General features: G+C 34.9%; 2 protein-coding genes and 1 pseudogene across 5 annotated transcripts; 1 reads left to right on the top strand and 2 right to left on the bottom strand.

Moving 5' to 3' along the window:
- Positions 1,492-7,892, top strand: LOC109242953 (subtilisin-like protease SBT5.6). Its single transcript, XM_019409849.1, has 9 exons — positions 1,492-1,595; positions 1,698-1,890; positions 2,124-2,303; positions 2,824-2,935; positions 5,552-6,113; positions 6,235-6,332; positions 6,425-6,782; positions 6,877-7,090; positions 7,203-7,892. Exons 1-9 carry the CDS (start codon positions 1,521-1,523, stop codon positions 7,736-7,738), a joined length of 2,328 nt encoding a protein of 775 aa, XP_019265394.1. The 5' UTR covers positions 1,492-1,520; the 3' UTR covers positions 7,739-7,892.
- On the bottom strand, positions 8,502-14,036 carry LOC109215731 (annotated as a pseudogene).
- Positions 14,313-17,464, bottom strand: LOC109242933 (pentatricopeptide repeat-containing protein At4g18975, chloroplastic). 4 transcript variants are annotated; one of them, XM_019409824.1, is made up of 7 exons: positions 17,075-17,464; positions 16,900-16,979; positions 16,603-16,696; positions 16,331-16,474; positions 15,356-15,568; positions 14,969-15,176; positions 14,313-14,897 (listed from the first exon to the last, which is right to left on the bottom strand). In XM_019409824.1, exons 1-6 carry the CDS (start codon positions 17,153-17,155, stop codon positions 14,991-14,993), a joined length of 798 nt encoding a protein of 265 aa, XP_019265369.1. In that variant the 5' UTR covers positions 17,156-17,464; the 3' UTR covers positions 14,313-14,897; positions 14,969-14,990. The 4 variants fall into 4 exon arrangements, with proteins under 4 accessions (XP_019265369.1, XP_019265373.1, XP_019265378.1 ...); XM_019409828.1 differs by having other exon boundaries at positions 14,313-15,176; positions 17,075-17,195; positions 17,280-17,463; XM_019409833.1 differs by having other exon boundaries at positions 14,313-15,176; positions 17,075-17,156; positions 17,280-17,463.

The following is a 20,742-nucleotide window of genomic DNA, read 5'->3' as shown; positions in this document are numbered from 1 at the left end:
TTTTCCCTTACAAGGTTTTGCCCCACTGAGTTTTCCTTGCAAGGTTTTTAACGAGGCAACCAAAAGGCGTATTGTTAGATATGTGTACTCTTTTTCCTTTTCTAGAATTTTTTTCCCACTGGGTTTTATTTAGTTAAGGTTTTAACAAGGCACATTATCTGTTGAATAGACATTCAAGGGGGAGTGTTATAAATAGAATTTTATTTATGGTGAATGTCTATATTTAGAGAGATTCTAGGGTTTATTACTTGGTGGCTAAGTCACCCTCTCCCTATAAATAGAGGGGTCCTATTCCATTGTAAATCATCCAATATCAATAAGAATTCCCTCTCTATCTTTCTCCGCAATATTGTTCTTGTTCTTTTATTGTTTCATAACAATGCCACTTTTTTTGTGACATTAAATTAGCTAGAGAGGTGCTTAATACAATTGAAGCTAAAATATAAAATGTTACTAGTCTTTCTTTCATATTATATATATCAGTGAATTTTTGGGAGATTAAAGGAAATTATAGTCTGCTTGATGTTAGGATATGGATTAGATCAATTTACTAATAATAAGCTTTCCCTTTTGGCTTTACGTTTCACACTTTATGTTGGACGTTATAAGATTATTGCTTAAATGTTTGGGCTTGATTTTGTATAAGAATTAAAGTATGATTTAGCAATGTAAATGTTCTGATTATTAAGCAATAGAAAATATCCAGAATTGATTTCATATATTTTTCTGTTCCTTTTTTAGAATAACACACAAATAAAAATTCATTAAGTATTGAAAAGGTGGGTCTATGTAAACTCTATACAAGGTAATTTTTGGTTGAAAAGATTAATTCGGAGGGAAAAGTAGGGAGTATTATTAAATACTCAATTTTAGACGGGGTGACTAATAATATACAAACATTCACAAGTTGTCAACACTGAAATTATAAAATAATTCAAACATCAAGAAATTATTGAATAATTGAAATTTCAACTATAGTGCAAATGTGTTAACCGTATTCGTGCCTTTTCCCATCACTTTTAACTTTGTCAAAAAGAAGTTATATATACATGTATACATATAATACCCTTTAATTGTATAGTATTTATTTTGATTAAAATACATCAATGGCAGAATTATAATTCAAATAGAACTCTCTTTAATTTGGAGTCTCTCTCTCTTCCGCTATACTATTATTTAGCAACTAATTATTCACTGTAGAAATCAAATTCGAGATTTTTTAACTCAAGCCACAGAACTAAAAATAATGAGCCTTGATATGTATATCAATTATATATGTATCTTAACGTCACTGTAATGACCAGATTACCCTTTTAGTTAGAGATTCTCTAGGTCCACAATAGGTCTAAAAAAGACAATTTCTTTGGAAGTAAAGCCTCTTTTCATAAAGCGGATAGAAATATTCATCCAATTCCAAACAAGATTCTGCAACCTTTTTGCTATAAATATCCATTTATTCTGTATAATTATCACTTCACTATTCATACCATATACTATCATTATATTTATTTTCGTTAAATATGAAGAATTTTTACATATTATCTTTTCTTCTTCTCCTTCTCCTTCCTATCTTGGCTTCATGTCATGAAAAACAGGTACTACAAGCATGTAGTACAATTCTCGTTTCTCATTGATTTTTTAGTCGCAATTCTACTTGTGTTTATTCTTTCTTTTAATTATGGGGTTTTGTTTTACAGGTTTATATAGTGTATTTTGGAGGACATAATGGGGAGAGAGCATTGCATGAGATTGAAGAAAACCATCACTCATATCTCATGTCAGTGAAGGAAAGTGAAGAAGAAGCCAGATCTTCTCTTATTTACAGTTACAAACATAGCATCAATGGCTTTGCTGCACTTCTCACCCCACATGAAGCCTCCAAGTTATCTGGTATAATAACCATGAAAAAAAATTCACTCTTTCAAAGAAAGAGTTTTAAGTTATATATGGTGAAATTTAATCGGTTATAGCAGGTTATTACTCTATCTTCTAGGTCAGAGTGACTTGTTGGCCGGCGTAGGTCAAATAAATCTGATAGTGTAAAAATTCCTTAATTACAGTGCATAAGAAAAACAAGGGGCATGTATGTATAAGAACTTACCTTATTTTTTATTTGAAAACAGAATTGGAAGAAGTGGTATCGGTATATAAAAGTGAGCCGAGGAAATACAGATTGCAAACAACAAGGTCATGGGAATTTTCTGGAGTGGAAGAGTCAGTACAGCCAAATTCCTTGAACAAAGATGACTTGCTATTGAAAGCCAGATATGGCAAAGATGTCATTATTGGCGTTCTTGACAGCGGTACACACATATATATTTGCTTACCATTATTTTCTGTATTTCCACATAGGACAACATAATCTAGCATGTGATTATCATTTCTCTAATTAGTGATATAGACAATCTTATTAGTAAGACTAATGCCTTGTATTATATAATAGTAGAAAGGGATAACACGTGAGGGGTCAACCTATTATATATATAATTATTGTATTTTGAAAAATATTATTTATAGACATATAAGGAAAATTTTGAGAAGCTTCGTACCAAAAGGCGTCAAAAGTTAAAATAAAAATTCTACTAGCATGTTTAAGGATTATGGTTTTATAGGATGGACGTGTAACTGTGTCTATCCTCCGGCTTATCACTGGCAGTCTGTTCCAAATTCAATGATGGCAACTGAACGAGGGTTGCGCTCGTTGCGGGACTCATTAGTTATGAGATTATGAACTGTAACTAGTGTTAATTGACTAGTCTGATACATAAAAAAAAAAATTGTAGTATGATATTATGTGATGAATGTTGTTGGATGATTTACCAGGGCTATGGCCAGAATCTAAGAGCTTTAGTGATGAAGGGTTGGGACCGATTCCAAAGTCATGGAAAGGAATCTGCCAATCTGGAGATGCTTTCAACTCTTCAAACTGTAATAAGTGAGTGTAATTCCTCTTCCATATGTTTTCTATCTTTCCTTTTACTTTTTCTTTCTTTCTTTCTTTCTTTCTTTCTTTTCCTTATCCCTTTTTATTATCTCGATGATGTGATATCTACCTGTTTTACAATGATTTAATGTGGATTTTAGCCATTCTTGGATTAGAAAATGTTCGGCTGCTCTACAACCCTAGACCACATTCTTTTTGTTTTGGGAATTCCTGCTAAAATAAGCTGATTTATAACTACCTTAGACGTTTGGTTTATCGAATATATACCAACTTTTAGTATTTCTTTATTTTTAATAAACTTTATCAAATTTTATAAGGCTGAGATGACTTTGAACGAAAAATATGATATTCATTTAGTCGAAATCCAACTTATTTGGAACTTGCATAATAGTTGTTGTTGCTAAGTATTAAATTACATAAATAGGCTTAATGAATATGTCATCAAGTTTTGTGCGCACCTATCATATGATGCTTTTATTATCCAATTATGGATTTCAGGATTTGCTTGGAAATGAAGTGTTTGGCACTTATCTCTTGTCTCTTATACATTGACCTAACTTCGTAAGATTAATTGTATTTAAATGGCTTGTAATAGAAAAGGCCAAAGGTCAATTTCAAGGCCGATTTTTGAAAGTTTTCCTTTGTCTTCTATATCAGTTGACCCTAAACCATTCTCATAATTTAGCTTAAAATCAATTAAAAGGGATTAAAAGAAAGCAGATACATGTTTAGTTTTTTAATCTTTTACCTCTCTAAAGAGTGGAAGAGATAGTTTTGTTGAGAGGACAGGAGCCATTGGGTGTCCATGCCTGTCCTTTGGTGGCCTTAGGATATATCAGTGTAATAATTTCAAAATTGTCCATTTCAATCAAAACAAGAGAGGTTATGCTGACAAGTTGCTAATTGTTTTTTTTGGATTCTTGCTTTGCCATCTTGTGAACTTTGTATCCTTCCAATGCTTTCTTGTGCAGTAACTTGTTTTTTGCATGTGCTGTTGTCACTATGGTTATTCTGAAGTATATAATGTAATTTTGTGAGGCCCTTACTTCCAGCTTTGCACGTATATTCTCAGTAGTAGCCAGTAATATTATTCATTTTGACTATCTGATGACTTGTATGCAGCAGCTTTTTGACCTTGAGAAAGTTGATGATGAAATTCTACTATTTTAGAATGATAGTATTTCGTTTTCTAGTTGTTAAGTCACAAAAAGAGCACTAGAGCAGTAAAACTTTTAAAGTTACTTTGTGAGGTTGGGAGGAGTGGGCCTGAATCTGATTATCACATTCTTGTCCTAATGTATTATTACTAATATCTTTTTTTCTTATTAACAAGAACAAATCCTTTTCTTCCCTTCTTTTCAAAGGGTAGGGGACGGGAGGAGTAGCCTAATCTGTCATATTTTATTTCTCGTATATAACCATTTTTTTTTGGTCAACTCGTATATAACCATGCTACCATATATGTGGTAATAAAAATGTAAGATTTTGTATACCTTTTACTAGGGGTGGCAAATGGGCAGGTTGGACTGAATTTGGGCGGGTCAAGATGGGTTAGGTCAATAAATGGGTCATTGCCCAATCCAGCCCAAAGTGTATTTGGGCTAAGATGGGCTGGGTCAAGATCGGCTAAACAATGGGTCATAACCCAACCCGCCCAACTTGACCTAGGTTTTAGAACCATGCTCATCTTGCATAAAAAAGTCTTTTACCTTAAAATGTGTAAGTTAAAAAATATTTTACGGGTAGGAGGGGTGGTGGTGGGGTGGGGTAAGGTGGTGGTGCAAAAAAACGAAAAAAAAATAAAGAAAACAGAAAATTGAGAATACAAAAAAAAAAGAAGTAAATTTTTTTTGAGGGGTTTGCGCGGCGGGGAGGGGGGTAGGGTTGGGGTTGGTGGTGGTAACAAAAAAATAAAATTAAAAATGCAAAAAAAAAAAAAAAAAATTGAGGGTTTTGCGCGGGGTGGGGGGGGGGGTGGTGGTGGTGTAGAAAAACAAAAGAACAGAAAATTAAAAATACAAAAAAAGAAAAAAAGTAACATTGGGGCAACTAAGTAAATTTCTACATAAGTTGGGTTGAGATACCTTTATTTTGGTTGAGTTTCATGAGTTGTATTTGGACTGCTTAATGGGTCAGAATGGGCTATAAAAAATAATGGGTTAACGTGGGCTCAACCCATATTGACGCATGAGCTAATATATTTGTAGCCCAACCCATTAATCTCTGGGCGGGTTGGGCGGGTTAATTGGGTTTGGGCTCAAATTGCCACCCCTACCTTTTACTCTATCTACTAGACAGTGTAATCTCAGTCTACCTCCTTCCGCAATTGTGATCTGTCCCGTTCATCCTACCTGTGAGCTATCCATTGTAACCTGTCTTTGCCTAGCAAAATAATTCTAGTTCTCCTATTCTTGCCTATCTTGGTAGGAAATTGGCTTCAACTTGAATAAAAAAAATTTAAAATGTTTACATGTAAAAAGAGTACTCGATCGCATTCTGAACCCACAAACTCTAAATCTTGAAGTTGCGTCTCCTAATTATGTAATATCTGAGCTATGAAAACTTTAATATTTATTCTCCTATGCTACTTTGGGACTTCTATTGCAGGAAAATAATTGGAGCTAGGTACTATATCAAAGGTTACGAGCAATATTATGGCCCTCTAAACCGAACTCTAGATTATCTATCTCCACGAGACAAGGATGGACATGGAACTCATACATCCTCAACAGCAGGAGGCCGAAAGGTTCCAAATGTCTCTGCCATTGGTGGCTTTGCATCTGGCACCGCCTCGGGTGGCGCACCACTCGCACGGCTAGCAATGTACAAAGTCTGCTGGGCTATTCCGAAGGAGGGGAAAGAAGATGGAAACACTTGCTTTGATGAAGACATGCTAGCAGCAATGGATGATGCTATTGCAGATGGTGTTGATGTTATTAGTATTTCCATTGGAACAAAAGAACCTCAGCCTTTTGATCAAGATAGCATTGCTATTGGAGCACTTCATGCTGTGAAGAAAAATATTGTTGTATCTTGTAGTGCTGGAAATTCAGGACCTGCACCTTCTACATTGTCTAATACAGCTCCCTGGATTATCACTGTTGGTGCTAGCAGTGTTGACAGATCATTCTTGGCACCTGTTGTCCTAGGAAATGGCAAGAAATATATGGTAATAACTTATTCATTTTTTCATACACTATTTCCTCTGAAATATTGAAACACTAGGATTATACCGTCTTTCTTTATCTATTTAATCCGTTCTTGTTTTTGTATGTTTTGCTTAATATCAGGGACAAACAGTTACACCTTATAAGCTGGAGAAGAAAATGTACCCTCTAGTTTATGCAGGACAAGTGATCAACTCTAACGTAACCAAAGATGTAGCAGGGTACTTTATTTTTTGTTGTCATCATCTTTTTGGTTGCTTTTTTTGGGGTGATTATGTTAAAAACTATCTAAACTTTTGAAAAAATATTTCAGGCAATGTTTACCAGGTTCTCTTTCGCCGAAAAAGGCCAAAGGGAAGATAGTAATATGCTTGAGAGGGAACGGGACAAGAGTAGGAAAAGGTGGAGAGGTGAAAAGGGCAGGAGGAATTGGTTACATACTAGGAAATAATAAAGCAAATGGAGCTGAATTAGTAGCTGATCCTCACTTTCTTCCAGCCACTGCAGTGGATTATAAAAGTGCAGTTCAGATTCTCAACTACATCAATTCTACAAAGTCCCCAGTGGCATATATTGTCCCAGCTAAAACAGTATTGCATTCTAAACCAGCACCTTACATGGCTTCCTTCACTAGTAGAGGTCCAAGTGCAGTTGCCCCCCATATCCTCAAGGTCAGAATTTACATAACAAACCTAAAGATATTTACCTGATTTATGATTTATGTAACCTCATCTGATTAAATTCTGACTTATGTTATTTCCACAGCCGGATATCACGGCACCAGGGCTGAATATATTGGCAGCATGGAGTGGCGGATCTTCCCCCACGAAGCTAGATATCGATGATCGTGTGGTTGAGTATAACATAATCTCAGGTACTTCCATGTCTTGCCCACATGTCGGTGGCGCCGCTGCACTTTTGAAGGCTATACATCCTACTTGGAGCAGTGCTGCAATAAGATCTGCTCTCATAACCTCAGGTACCTCTCAACTCCGTTTGAACTTAACTTATATACACTGACAGTATTTTAACCTGTTATAACATATACTATAATTTTGTACTCTACACTGATCAATCCTGTGTATTTTCAGCTGGATTAAGAAATAATGTTGGTGAGCAAATAACGGATGCATCAGGGAAGCCAGCAGATCCATTCCAATTCGGAGGAGGGCATTTCAGGCCATCAAAGGCAGCAGATCCTGGACTTGTATACGACGCTTCCTACCAAGACTATCTTCTCTTCCTTTGCGCTTCTGGTATTAAGGATCTTGACAAATCCTTCAAGTGTCCCAAGAAATCACATTTGCCTAACAGCCTAAATTACCCGTCTCTAGCTATTCCTAATCTCAATGGTACTGTGACTGTTAGCAGAAGATTAACAAATGTTGGTGCACCAAAAAGTGTTTACTTTGCCAGTGCCAAACCTCCATTGGGATTTTCTGTTGAGATTTCACCACCCGTCTTGTCTTTTAGGCACGTTGGTTCGAAGAGGACATTCACTATTACAGTGAAAGCACGCAGTGATATGATTGACAGTATTCCGAAAGATCAATATGTGTTTGGATGGTATTCCTGGAATGATGGAATCCATAATGTTAGGAGTCCAATTGCAGTAAAATTGGCATAAATCCTCAAACCCCATAGCAGTATAGATATAGTACTCTGTGTTTTTTTTTTTTTTTGGTTTTTCCTCGGTGCACATAACTTTCCTGTAGTTACTTTTGAAGCAAAGAATGCAAAGACCCTTTTTAAGTTTGAAAATAATTTAACTTAAACTTCCAATTCTACCCTGAATGAGAAGCTAAAACCATACAAATACTCTGTTTTTACCACCACGAGTTTTAACAGAATTATAGCCATACAAATATGAGGACAAACAAATTTCAAAAGTCTTAAACTTCTAGTCAAACATGTTCACATAAATTGGAAGGGAGGGAGTAGTATTTTAAGAATGTATATACTAGATAGGTATCACAGCGACTAGAAAAGGATAGAAGTTAGCTATGCTACCTTTACTGCCGATAATGGTATTAATACCCAGTCTCCTTTCGTTTTTCTTCCTGTTGTTTTTCTCTGGTGGATCAATCCATCTCTGTTTACTCTGTTTGCTTAACAATGGCGTTTTGCGTTCTGTACAGCGGGCGGCTGGTATTTGATTTTTTTAAATGACAATATAAGCACCTCGCATGAATTTAATCCGATTTTTTTTTTTTTTGGTCTAAATAGGTTGCAGGATACAGGTTGTAACATCTTAATTACAGCGAATCCACAACATCAATACACATACGCATAAGAGAACTCACCGCAGAAATGATCTCTAACTGTTATAGGATAAAGACTAACAATACCAGTAACTGGTTAGTAACCAAAGCTACACAAGTCGACCACCGGAAATATCTGCATTTTTATCAAAAAGTAAAGTAGCATGTGCCATGTACTGCTACCACATAATGAGAGCCCAGCATGCATACACTTGTTACTGCTCCATCTTCACTTCAGAAGCAACATCATCACCCATCTTCACTGCAAAAGCATTATCATCACCCATCTTCACTGCAAACCCATCTTCGCTGCAAAAGCAGCAGCAACATCAAATATCAAATTTAACGACAAAAGCATCTGACTCATCTAGGAGTCCAGCAGTGTAATCAACCTCATCCTGAAGTCCACAAATCCCAGAAGGCGGTATCCCCTCCAAAAGCTCCAATGAGGCAAACCCTCCCGTTGAAACGTGGGTCATCTTCTCCGCAAGCCCCAATATTTTAACAGCGGCAGCACTACTGCCACCCACTATGATTGTACTTATTGCTTCTTCTACATTTGCCAACTTTTTTGCAATCCCCTGGATAATATATGCCAAAAATATTTTAGATGGAAAACATTATCTCAACCAACAAAACTAAACTATCTATGACATCTTCAAACTACACCAGAAAAATAATCTTGCTGGCACACAACTCATGGTGAAACTTAAACAAGATCTTCATTTATACCTCTGTTCCACCAGCAAATTCGGCAATCTCGAAACCTCCCATTGGTCCATTCCAAATGATAGTTTTTGCTTCATCTAGCACTCTGCTAAACAGACTGACAGTGTCTGGTCCAATATCTAACCCGATAAATTTTTTATGGATATTCCCTGGTTTAACAATCTGAAAGGCCAAAGAAAAAAAGGACCAGTCAGCAAAAGTCAAGACAACTGCAGAACAAGATAGCACTGCCAAAATCATTTTACCTTAGTTGTAGCACCAGGAGCAAACCATTCTGCTATAATCAGCGGGAAACACTAGACGTACACCTCTTTCAATTGCCTTACTCACAATTAGGTTTGCTCGACGAAGCATGTTCTCCTCCACAAGTGAGCTTCCAACAGAGTAGCCAGCGGCCGCTAAGAAAGTAAAGATCAGACCTCCGCCAAAGAATATGACGTCAACCTTGTTGTCAAAAAGGTTCTCTATCACGCCAATCCTAGTTGAAAGCCTTGAACCACCAACAATGGCATGAAATGGCTTCTTTACATTGGCTACATCTTCAGAAAGATACCTAAGTTCCTTTTTCATAAGGAGTCCAGCAACTCCTGGCAAGTATTGAGTAACCCCTTCGTTGGAAGCGTGTGGTTTGTTTGAAGTCCTAAAGCAATCATTGACATAATAATTTGCAATAGGCGCCAGCTTCTTTGCAAACTCTTGCTCACACGCCATCTCTCCTCTGTTGAATCTCACATTTTCCAGCAGCAGAACCCCTCCCGAGGGCATTTTACAAATCATATCCTCAACTTCTCGACCAATGCAATCATCCGCCATGTTGACCTCAACTTCTAATAGTTGTGACAGTCTTTGCGCAGTGGCTTCAAACTGTACTCTTTTTCTTTGTCCATTGGATAACCACGATGGGAGAGGAGAATAACACGAGCGCCGCAACTAATAATATGGAGTACTTAATAGTAGGAAGAGCGTCTCGGATTCTGGTCTCATCACGGATGCTTAAGTCCTCATTCAACGGAACGTCCAGATCAACTTTCACTAATACTTTCTTATCCATCAGATCTTCTTTTTTCAGAGATAACACACTCTTCTTCACCAGTCGCCCTCCCGCAGAAATAGTCACTCAACTATCCCAAATTATCTCTCTTAAAGTCACTTTACTTTCGTTTGTAACAACAAAGTCACTGAACTATGCCTATTGCACTCAGAAGGTCACTCAACTTGATTTTCCAAATTTTGGATTGCCAATACCTATTTTACTCTCTAAATTATAAACATTTATCTTCTTTTTATTTTTTTAAACTTTTTAATATTATGATTTTCCCTTTTTAATTTATATTATGGACTTACCTATAGAATAAATAAATATTATTTATAAATTAAAAAAAATAGAAAGTATTTAAGCATATATAATGCTGGAATAACAAAATAATGAGCATAGTAAAAAAATTAATTAGAATAATTTGTTAGTAATAATAATTTTAGTATTAAAAAAAATCAAAATTTATCTACACAATTCTGAATGAAAGAAAATAAAGGTTGTAAAATATATATTCCATGCACGTAATGTAAAAATAATTATTTAAATAAAGGTATTTTTATAATATACATTATATATTCTTGAAAATTATGCTCAATTATATTATTATGTTTCTACCAGATATCGACGACACAAAGTTATATCATCCGAAAGCAAGGGGACTATCTGTATAGAGTAAAATATGCTATGTTAAGTCGTGCATGGAATAAATATAATATAATTGAGCATAATTTTCAAGAATATATAATGTACATTATAAAACTACTTTTATTTAAATAATTATATATTACGTGCACCGAATATATATTTTACAACCTTTATTTTCTTTCATTCTGAATTGTGTAAATAAATTTTTGAATTTGTTGTTAATACTAAAATTATTATTACAAACGATTTATTCTAATTAATTCTTTTACTATGCTCATTATTTTGTTATTCCAGCATTATAGATGCTTAAATACTTTTTATTTTTTTAATTTATAAATAATATTTATTTATTCTATAGGTAAGCCCATAATATAAATTAAAAAGGAAAAATCATAATATTGAAAAGTAAAAAAAACAAAGAAGATAAATATTTATAATTTAGAGGGTGGCAATCCAAAATTTGAAAATCTAGTTGAGTGACCTTCTGAGTGCAATAGGCATAGTTCAGTGACTTTGTTGTTACAAACGAAAGAAAAGTGACTTTAGGAGATAATTTGAGAAAGTTGAGTGACCATTTGAGTAATTGACTCCCCTCCCCCATAACGACGAAGATTTTCCTTCCAAATACGTCGCCTGGAGATATGCCAACGTCGACAGAATAAAAGCGCCTTTGGATTAGCTGACTTGAATTAGCTGATAAGCATATTAGGTGCTGAAAAATAATTTTAAGTGCTGAAACTGATTTACAAATAAGCAGTTACGTGTTTGGGTACAAGTGCTGAAATTGATAATAAGTTGCTGCTGTATTTGATAAAAAAGTACTGATAAGCTCTTTTTCCGTTAAAATGACTTGAATAACCTTAAAACTGTTTACACTTATAAGGGCGTAATTTCTTCAAAATTTTAGATTCCAGATCGATTTAAATACAAAATATTCTTTTGTCAATTTATTTTAAATACAATAGTGCTTAGATAAGATAATTTTTATGATAAATATAATTTATTTTATGATAAGCATATAATCATAAGTTATAATAATTACAGTAATAAATTGACAAAAGTTTCTCAGTAAAAAAATAAACCTAAACAGGACAAATTATTTTAAGAGAAACAAATATTGTCTTCATCACCACAACACTTAAAAGCAATACACCTAAAATTTGATATGTCCTCATTTATTACATACAGTTCAAAGATATAAATATTAATACACAATCACTTAGATATAAATATGCAAAGGAATAGAGAATTTGCTTATCTTAAATAGTCAATGAGAATTGCAGACTTGAAGAGGTGGGAGGAGGGGGGGAGGGGGTTTAGGTTAAATACTTGAGGTAGTGAGTATTGATGTAGGAGTTTTGCTCTAAAAATGAATATTTTAAGGATAAAATAGTAAAAATCTTGATCAAACTTAAAGTGCTTATAAGTTAAAAATTCATAAGCTGGGGTGGCCAGCTTATGGCTTTTGGCTTATTTTTGACTTATAAGCACTTGGCTTATAAGCACATTTAACTTTACCAAACGCGTAGATAAGTCAAAAAGTGCTGTTAGTTTGACTAGCTTATAAGCTTAGCCAAACACCCTCTAAATCCATGTTAGATCAGCGAAGCAACTGAAAAGGTTTTTTAATCCGAGTCCGAGCTACTGTTAAAAAAAGAGAAATTTTCATAAAGAACTATCTTTTAGTAGTAATTAGCCATCTATAGATACCATTTGGTATATTACGGAATATAGATACCTTTTCTGTGGTTATAAGATGTATTTGATGTATTTAAGCTATTGTATTTATGAATACAGTAGCAAAAATAGGCGTGAATCAGGGAGTCCAACTAATCAGTTGTTGTATTCGAGTGTATTCGACTGTATTCATGGAGTGAAACATGGGATTACAGCTGGACAGATTATTATATTCGACTGTATTCACGGCGTGAAATAGGGGATTACACTGTTTTTAAAACGGAAAGTGAATCAATTAGCATAATAGACTCCTAATATAACTCAACAAACTCAATTATAACACACAAATTTTGTATTTTTCAGTTATAAAAAAGATTCTCAACCACAAAATACCCCAAAAATATAGCAATCTTCAGAGAAATTATATAATACATCTGAATACATAAATTATATTAATTAAAAAAAATAAATGAATACATTCATGGCATATAGCGAGACAATGAATACAATGAAATAGATAGAATACAGAGGGATACATTGAAATACGATGAGAAAAAAGGAACTGAATACAATGAAATACATGGAATACAACGAGATACATTGAATTACAATGAAAAAAAAAGATAGTGAATACAATGAAATACATAGAAATACAGCGAGATACATTGAAATGCTCTACACAAAAGAGCAAAATCATAACAAATCTTATTGAACGTTGTAGCTAATTGTCAATACATTATTGACCCAACAATTTCAGAAAGCATCAGAAGAATTAGCCAATCTAGTATATCCAAGCTCTATTGCCAAAGCTATATCAACGTTAATTGTTAGAACACTATATTGACCCTATTTTTTCACAAAAAAATTAAAAAAATCATAAGAATTAGCCTATGTAGTATGCCCATGTTCCGGGGCCAACAGTGAGAAGATATCACACTGGTACTCATCTTGCATCAACAAATCAAATTCAAAATCAACATCAACAGGATTATTTTTGTTCCCAAATAGCCCATTGGAGCAAGGCTGTTCAATTGGACCAAGTTCAAGTTGTTGCAGTCGTCGGATGCGGGAGCCGGAGCAATTTCTGAAGTGGGCTTTGCACAAATCCGGTGGAAGGAGGAGGAGAACGGAAAATTTTAACGGGATGCGGGAAGAGAATGGGATGTATCAAAGTAGAGAGAGAAAGAAAATAGTGTAACTGATTAGCGTATTTAGTGGCTTAGGGCTAGGAGGTAACCAAAATTAAATATTTTGCTATAAACCTTAAAAGGTATCTATAGAATATAATTTTTTTAAATGGTATTTTTTTAAAATAAATAAGGTGTTAACCTTTGCTATAGGAGGTAAAAATTCCTTAAAAAAATCAAAACAAAAAAGGAACATAAAAGATGCCCCCTTTCGTATGTGGGCTTGGACCAACTCTCTGTCGGCCCATTGACCCATTCCGAATTATTTGCACTGATTGGCCTTTTTGAAGTCATTTTGTTTCCGTTAGCATATTATATTACCTGAAATTGCTCAATTTTACCATCTGTTATATTTTTGGTATGACCAAATGTTTGTTGTTGGCAAATCATTTTGTATTTTCTCTTACCCTTAACAATAATCTAGCTTAAAATGGGTGGACTCAGCACGTCCCGAAAAAAAGAATGCAAATTACCCATTAACTTTGATTATAAAATTCTTCGAGGTGCGATTGACCCTACTATAGTTATAAGACAATGATCCTAGTTGAACACTATAGTTATACAAAAAACATCCTAGTTTGGAGCTAATCAGGGGTCTAAGTCAAAAGTGTAACGGTAGACAAAGTTGCTAATTTTTAAATGCTACATGGGCAAATTCGGCCCTTCTCCCAAAATGATGTGAAAAAACTTAAAAGAATTGTGTACATACATACATAATAAATAGTTGAAAGGAAAATCTACCTATATGAAAAGGATTACATGAATACTTCGAAACCATTAATAGTTGAAAGGAAGGTCTCTGCACATGAAACTTAGATACAACTATAATAAAACATAAACGAAACAACACCTCCATAACCAAGCATCCTATGAAAAAACCCCAATGAAATCAGTATAACGGGGAAAACTCCATCCACTATAAGGTGTAGTATGGTTTGCTACCCTTGCTTTTGCAAAAGAAACCAACTGCTATAAGGATACTATTTGATCAATCTTGTTGACTTCTAGTTATGTGTCATATCATCAGCCGAGTAGAATCTTGGTATTCAAAACACAATCTCACCAGGGATATATCAATACAAGTACAGCAAGTTTGATTTTCTCCGACATGAATATGTTCCAGTACATGTACAATATCAACCAACTACATACCAGTCTTCACCGCCAATGCAAGGCATAGAAAAAAAACAAACGCTGCAGAGAAAAGACTCTATGCATCTGATCAAGACTTTAACCAATACCACTTGATAAGTGTTTCTTTGAATAGCTTTATTCATTCCTTGTCTCTTCTCACTCTTGCCCTAACCAATACCACTTGATAAGTGTTTCTTTGAATAGCTTTATTCATTCCTTGTCTCTTCTCACTCTTGCCCTTTCACCATTGAAATGGACATATTTCCATTTTCTTTGATACCTTTGGAGAACCAGTTTATGCTTATCTTCTTGGCCCAACATTTGGAAGGCTCTGGCGACTCTTCTGACTGTATCTTCATCGGGTTTTACCCCTAACTCCTCCATATCTGCGAACACCTGAAATTTCAAGGAGCATGCTTCAAAAACAGCATCGAACTTTCAAGAGTAGAGAAAATCCATTATGAAAAGATAGAAAGAGAGAATTGTATACGGCATCAGGCTGCTCTGAGGGTAGGGAACTGAACAACCAATTATACTTGCACTAATTAGGAAGCACGCAGACGAGTTTCCTTTACCTCAACTATCTTCTCTGGTACATGATGATGATCATATAATGAAATCATCCTGGAAAAGAGCCGTTTTGGGACAGACCGTGTGCTTGTATGTAAAATCATATTCCATAATGTTTCTGCTTCATCTACCCTTTTGTCCATATCAAATGCCAGTAGAAGTGTATCATAGGTTGCCATTGTTGCTCCTTGACCTTTGCTCAACATCCACTTAGCAACCTAAGCATAGAGTGATAGAGATCAAGCATTATTTGGTGGGAAAAAAAGGGCATTCTGAAAGACTTCACTGCCCACTCAAACTAGTTGCCATGATCTCAATTTAGACTCACATATACTCAAAATACACGAACTTCTCATTTTTACCAAGCGATTCAATATGCCCTGACAATGGAGAGGAGGTAAACTACATCTCGGTATCATCAAGTTCAATTTCTACTGCAACGTAGCCGGTAGTCAATACATTCGAATAAAACTTGTAGAATTGGTTATAAACCACAACTACATCGTGGTGACAGCAGATAGAGTTGAAGTTGATTTTGTAATGACAAGAGATAACTTCCTGAAATTGCGGTCAGTCTCGCTACCTCTTTAGTTGCCCCCCCCCCCCCCCCCCCCCCCCCCCCCCCCCCCCCCCCACCCCCCCCCCCCTTGCTCATTCGCAATTACTACCACAAGAAAGTCCCCCCTAGCATTTCCACAGAACTAAGAAAAGAAATGCAACAGAATCAGAATTCTCCGTTTTGCAAATTCAGGAGGAAATGGTAAAAGAAAGAAACTGAAACAGAGCAAATTTTTCTTAGTCAATTCAATAAGAAGTTGAGTGATACTTATGGAGCTAAGACAAGGCTTCTAACGTCATAGCATGTTGAAAGATAACAGATTTATTACTACAGAACTTCAAAATTTGTCAAGGCGAGATGATATCAAATATAGGCCACTGCCCATGTTCAAAGTAATAAATAAAGTTCTCATGCGTCGTACTTGAATTACTCGTTTCCACATCCGCTGTTGCCTTAAGATTCTTAGAGCCTTAGCAGCTGCAATCAACGGAAACTCTGTCTCCCATGCAATCCATTTATCTAATGCACGATAAACAGACTCTTTCTCATTTGGAAGTCCAGAAATCTATCCATTTACAGATAAAAAAGAAAACAGAAGAAACGTAAAAAATACGTCTACTTCAGGTATAAGAGAAAATATACCTTTCAGCATGGTACTATAATAATAAGCTAGAATAATTTGACAAAACTTACAAGCCGAACAAGATTGAGCGCTTTTTGCCCAGATCCAGCAGATTCTCTTTTCTTCCATAAGTGATGTTCTACTTTTCCAGCCTTTTGAACTTTCCTGCATCCACGTCCATAATAATTAAAGAATAAAAAATTTAGAGAAGAAAAAAAAACATTTAACATGAAATTCAACCGGAGATAATACTCTATAGAAAATACCCAACTACTTCAAGAAAAGGAGTAATCCACTATCAAATATAACTCATATAATTCTGTTTTCAAACAAATGTGTTAATGGGGTAATGTTAAATTGTTACTTACTTCTGATCAGCAACATGAGACATAGTGAGAGATAGCTCTTCCTGCTTCTGGGAGTGTTTAATGGCAGAGGTTATATTTAACTGCAATCATAGTAGAACCAAACCTTAGGCACTTAATAAAAATCTGCACCAAAAAGGCAAAGCAAAAAAAATAAAAAAAAGTTTCTCACTCCAACCTTTTTCGATAAGCGGGTTGAGTTAATTCCCTTTAGCAAAAGGTTGCAGTTGACGAACTCAATTTGTAGAGAAGCTCCCATTCTAACACAGCAGTCCTAAAAATCAAATCTTGCCAAATATCTACAACAGCGACTCTAATAACTAACAAGGGTTCTTAAGAGGCAAACTAGAAAATTAGGAACAAAAAAAACAATAATTTTTTACCTGACTTATCTGTAGGACAAAAAAATAAAAAATAAAAATGTATTAGCAAGAGTGATGGATAATAACTGAGAACTGAAAAAACAATTAAGTTTCTTTCCAGCTTCCTTCAGTGATTAGTTTCATCGATAAAGGGGATTAGAGAAAAATGAGGAACATACACTTCTATTTCGTTGAAGAACTGATGGGAGGGAATAAAATGGGTGGAATTGGCGGGTCGGAATGAATCGGGTTTGAGATCCGAATTTGAACTGTTCGAAGATATTTGGGCTGCCATTGCTCCAAGGAGTTGGGCTTATAAAACTGGAAATATAGAAATCAAAGTAACAAATGACCCAATCCATGCCACCAAATGGCGCCCACTGGTTCTTTATCTATTTCCTTTTGGGATTTTTACCTTCGTATACCATATATGAAACCTTATTACCCTCAATGTTTAAGGATTGTGTTAATTACATTTCAGCATACCAAATTACCATTTGTATACCATAATTCAAATTGAGGGTACAATTAATGCTTCATTTATATTAGGCGTTAATTTAGGAGCGTATATTCTCCCATTTTCGTTTACCCGCCTCTCTCTCCTCCCACCCCCCACACACCCCCCACGTTTTACCTTCAGTTAATTTAGGAGTTGTGTGTAGATGATGATTTTGTTGAAGATTCCCCTAAAATTCCATCTGTGAAAAAATCCAAGGTCTCTCCTTCTTCGTCAAAATAAACACTAATTATTTTTCTTTACAGTTTTTTAGTGTGATTTTGGTTGTAAAAATCTGTTGTTCAAGTGTTTTTTGGTAAAATGTGGAATTGTCCAAATTTTGTAGATTGTTTGTCTCAATTTTGAAGGTTAATTGTAATTGTGATTTTTAGACAGTGCATAAATGTAGTTATTTTGTAGTTGCTGGGTAAATTTTAGATAAGGTATATTTTTCACCTTTTGTATGCTGCTATATTTACCTTCATACTAACTACAATTAATCTACATTTTGTGAGTTACTTGAACTAACTGTTATATTTTTGTAGTTATAGAGCTGTGGTTACCCTTTTCTTCTTATTGTTTTGAGATAATGTTTACATGTGTAGATGTCCTGTATTGTTTTGTAGTTATAGGTGTGGGTAGGCTGTTCTTCTTTTAGTTATATTTTGTAGTTATCATGTAGTTATACGTAGATTATTGCTTCTTTTTTATGCAAACTGCTAATGTTCAATAAATTTTTTATTTTCTGCAGAATGGCCATTACTTTGCACCACAAAATATTGATTATGGTGTGAAAGAGATGAAGAACAGATATAGGTTCGACAATTTGAGTACTGAGGTCGATGAAGAACAATTTTGAATTCTACAATTTGTATTGCGTTATAGAATTTGTAAAAGCAAATTGAGTACTGGAGCTCCTGAAGCTTGCGTTGTTTTAGAATTGTAGTGAATGAGAGAATTACGCAGCAATGAGATCTCTTTAAGTTTCAAAATTCGAATTTAATGTGGAAAGAATCAAACGCAGATTTCGTGCCTTCTTTTTAGCGCGTTTTAAATGGCAGAATCTGCCTAATTATGGATTGGTATATAAATTGTAGTAAAAGTGTGGACTGGGCGGGTAATTAACAAATTATGAACATTTTTGGTAATAAGGTTTCATATATGGTATAGATAGGAAAAAATCCCTTTCCTCTTTTCGCAAAATTTAAATTTCCCTTTGTTTCCTATAGTTCTTTACTTGATTTCTTCTTAAAAATATTTAAATGCGCTAAGGAATTTCTATACATTTAAAGAGCTGGTTGAAAAAAATAAATTCAGATATGAACAGGACTTAGAAAGGAAAAGTCGATTGGTAGTTAGGACTTTGATTTGGTTAATTTGTGGACAGAGATTTTCTCTCTGATTTAGATTGATCAATTGTACATTGCCTTAATTTGACCACTTGGTGATGGTGAATGTAGATTAAATATAATCAGTCGTCAGCCGCTAATATATTAATTTATAAAGTTTTTATAATGCGTTAATTATGACCAAGCTTTGAAACTGACACGCCTCTAAAATTTTCTTAACAAGTTAAACTCTCACAAAATATTTTACCTATCACTGTGTTAACATATTAGTTTTCCAATACTTTGGTAAATAACAATGGGTGATTTCCTCAACGAAAGCTCAACGTCGCCTAAGATCTTCCTTTACATGCGTGATTTTTTACCCCACCCAAGTTCTAATATTAAGTTTTCATGTTTGTATTGGGAAAAAACTGAATTTATATAAGATGACGTGTCATGAAACGTGGACCGGTCAAATAGTCAAAGCGTGGTAATCAGTTAGAAGGCACGAGCAACAACAGATTCGGGAGAGAAGATACTTAAAGGCACGAGCTATTATTCAAATGAAATGAGACTCGTACCTGTTCGAGTCATTTAAAGCTCGAAGATCGGAAGGAATTGAAGAAATGAATCTGATAGCGTAAAGGAGTCCAAATTCAGCATTAAATGCCAAATACGTTGAGAGAATTTGTATTTAATAGGAATGATTGAGTAACATTTCTTTTAATGTCATTTATTGCTCATAATTGCCTCATTAAGACAAAGGCATTACACTTTCTCCTAGAATTAACTATAAAAGGGGAAGGTCTCAACATCTGTAGGACACGAAATATCATTGAGATTATACTGAAATATATACTTATTCATTGCTTTATTGTTGTTCTCAAAGTCTCTCATTTCTTGATTATCAGTAACCCGATTTCTCTCTTAATTTCTAGCTTTAACCAAATATTCAGTTTTTTGGTTAAACAAATTGGTTCCGTTACCGGGAATCTGATAATCTATTTTTTTTAAGTTACATTTTATCTGTTGTTATCATCATGTCAAACAACAACAATAACAATAACGGTGATGAAAATTAAATCCATCAGAATCAAGGAGATTTACAAAATATTAACGTGGTTCGTTTCCTTCAAAATTCACCACGTCAATCTCGTGAAGGTACTCCTGCTCTTGAATCTTGTGCTGATGAACAAGAGCAATCTGAACATTTTGAAGGGCCAGATGAAGCTTTACAAAAAGTAATTGATGCACGGGTTAGCAAAGCTCTTCAAGCTCTAGTTAGTTGATTACCTGTTGCACCACCCACACCTACGCCTAATAACAATACATTGGAGAATCCTCGTTCTGGCATTGTTAATTCTGGAAATGGAGGAACCCCCAGTGAACCACAGGAAGGAGAACAAGGTAATTCAAATAATTCTCATTTGCAAAATTTAGTACTAATTTTGCAGAAACAGCTTAAGGAACAAAATGAGCGCATTGAGCAAATCCCTGGAGTTCCCCCTGTAATCAAAGGAGTGGATGTGGATAAATACTCGCAACAACCTTGGAAACCAAGTGCTGCTCCCCTTCCAATCCCTAAAAAGTTCAAAATGCCTGACATCTCGAAATATGATGGCACAACAGATCCACGTGATCATGTAACTGCATTTACTAC

The sequence above is a fragment of the Nicotiana attenuata genome, chromosome 2, assembly GCF_001879085.1.
Source record: "Nicotiana attenuata strain UT chromosome 2, NIATTr2, whole genome shotgun sequence".
Classification (NCBI taxonomy): Eukaryota; Viridiplantae; Streptophyta; class Magnoliopsida; order Solanales; family Solanaceae; genus Nicotiana; species Nicotiana attenuata.
The sequence above is the reverse complement of the archived record's forward strand: the minus strand, read 5'-3'. Positions and strand labels throughout refer to the sequence as shown.

Coding starts and splice junctions, on each gene's coding strand:
- LOC109242953 (XM_019409849.1), top strand. CDS start 1,521: ATGAAGAATTTTTACATATTATCTTTTCTTCTTCTCCTTCTCCTTCCT. Junction 6,333..6,424: donor GTAACCAAAGATGTAGCAGG/GTACTTTATTTT, acceptor AAAATATTTCAG/GCAATGTTTACCAGGTTCTC. Junction 6,783..6,876: donor TTGCCCCCCATATCCTCAAG/GTCAGAATTTAC, acceptor TTATTTCCACAG/CCGGATATCACGGCACCAGG.
- LOC109242933 (XM_019409824.1), bottom strand. CDS start 17,155: ATGGGAGCTTCTCTACAAATTGAGTTCGTCAACTGCAACCTTTTGCTA. Junction 16,697..16,899: donor TCTCATGTTGCTGATCAGAA/GTAAGTAACAAT, acceptor ACGTGGATGCAG/GAAAGTTCAAAAGGCTGGAA. Junction 15,569..16,330: donor TGTGGAAACGAGTAATTCAA/GTACGACGCATG, acceptor CTCTATGCTTAG/GTTGCTAAGTGGATGTTGAG.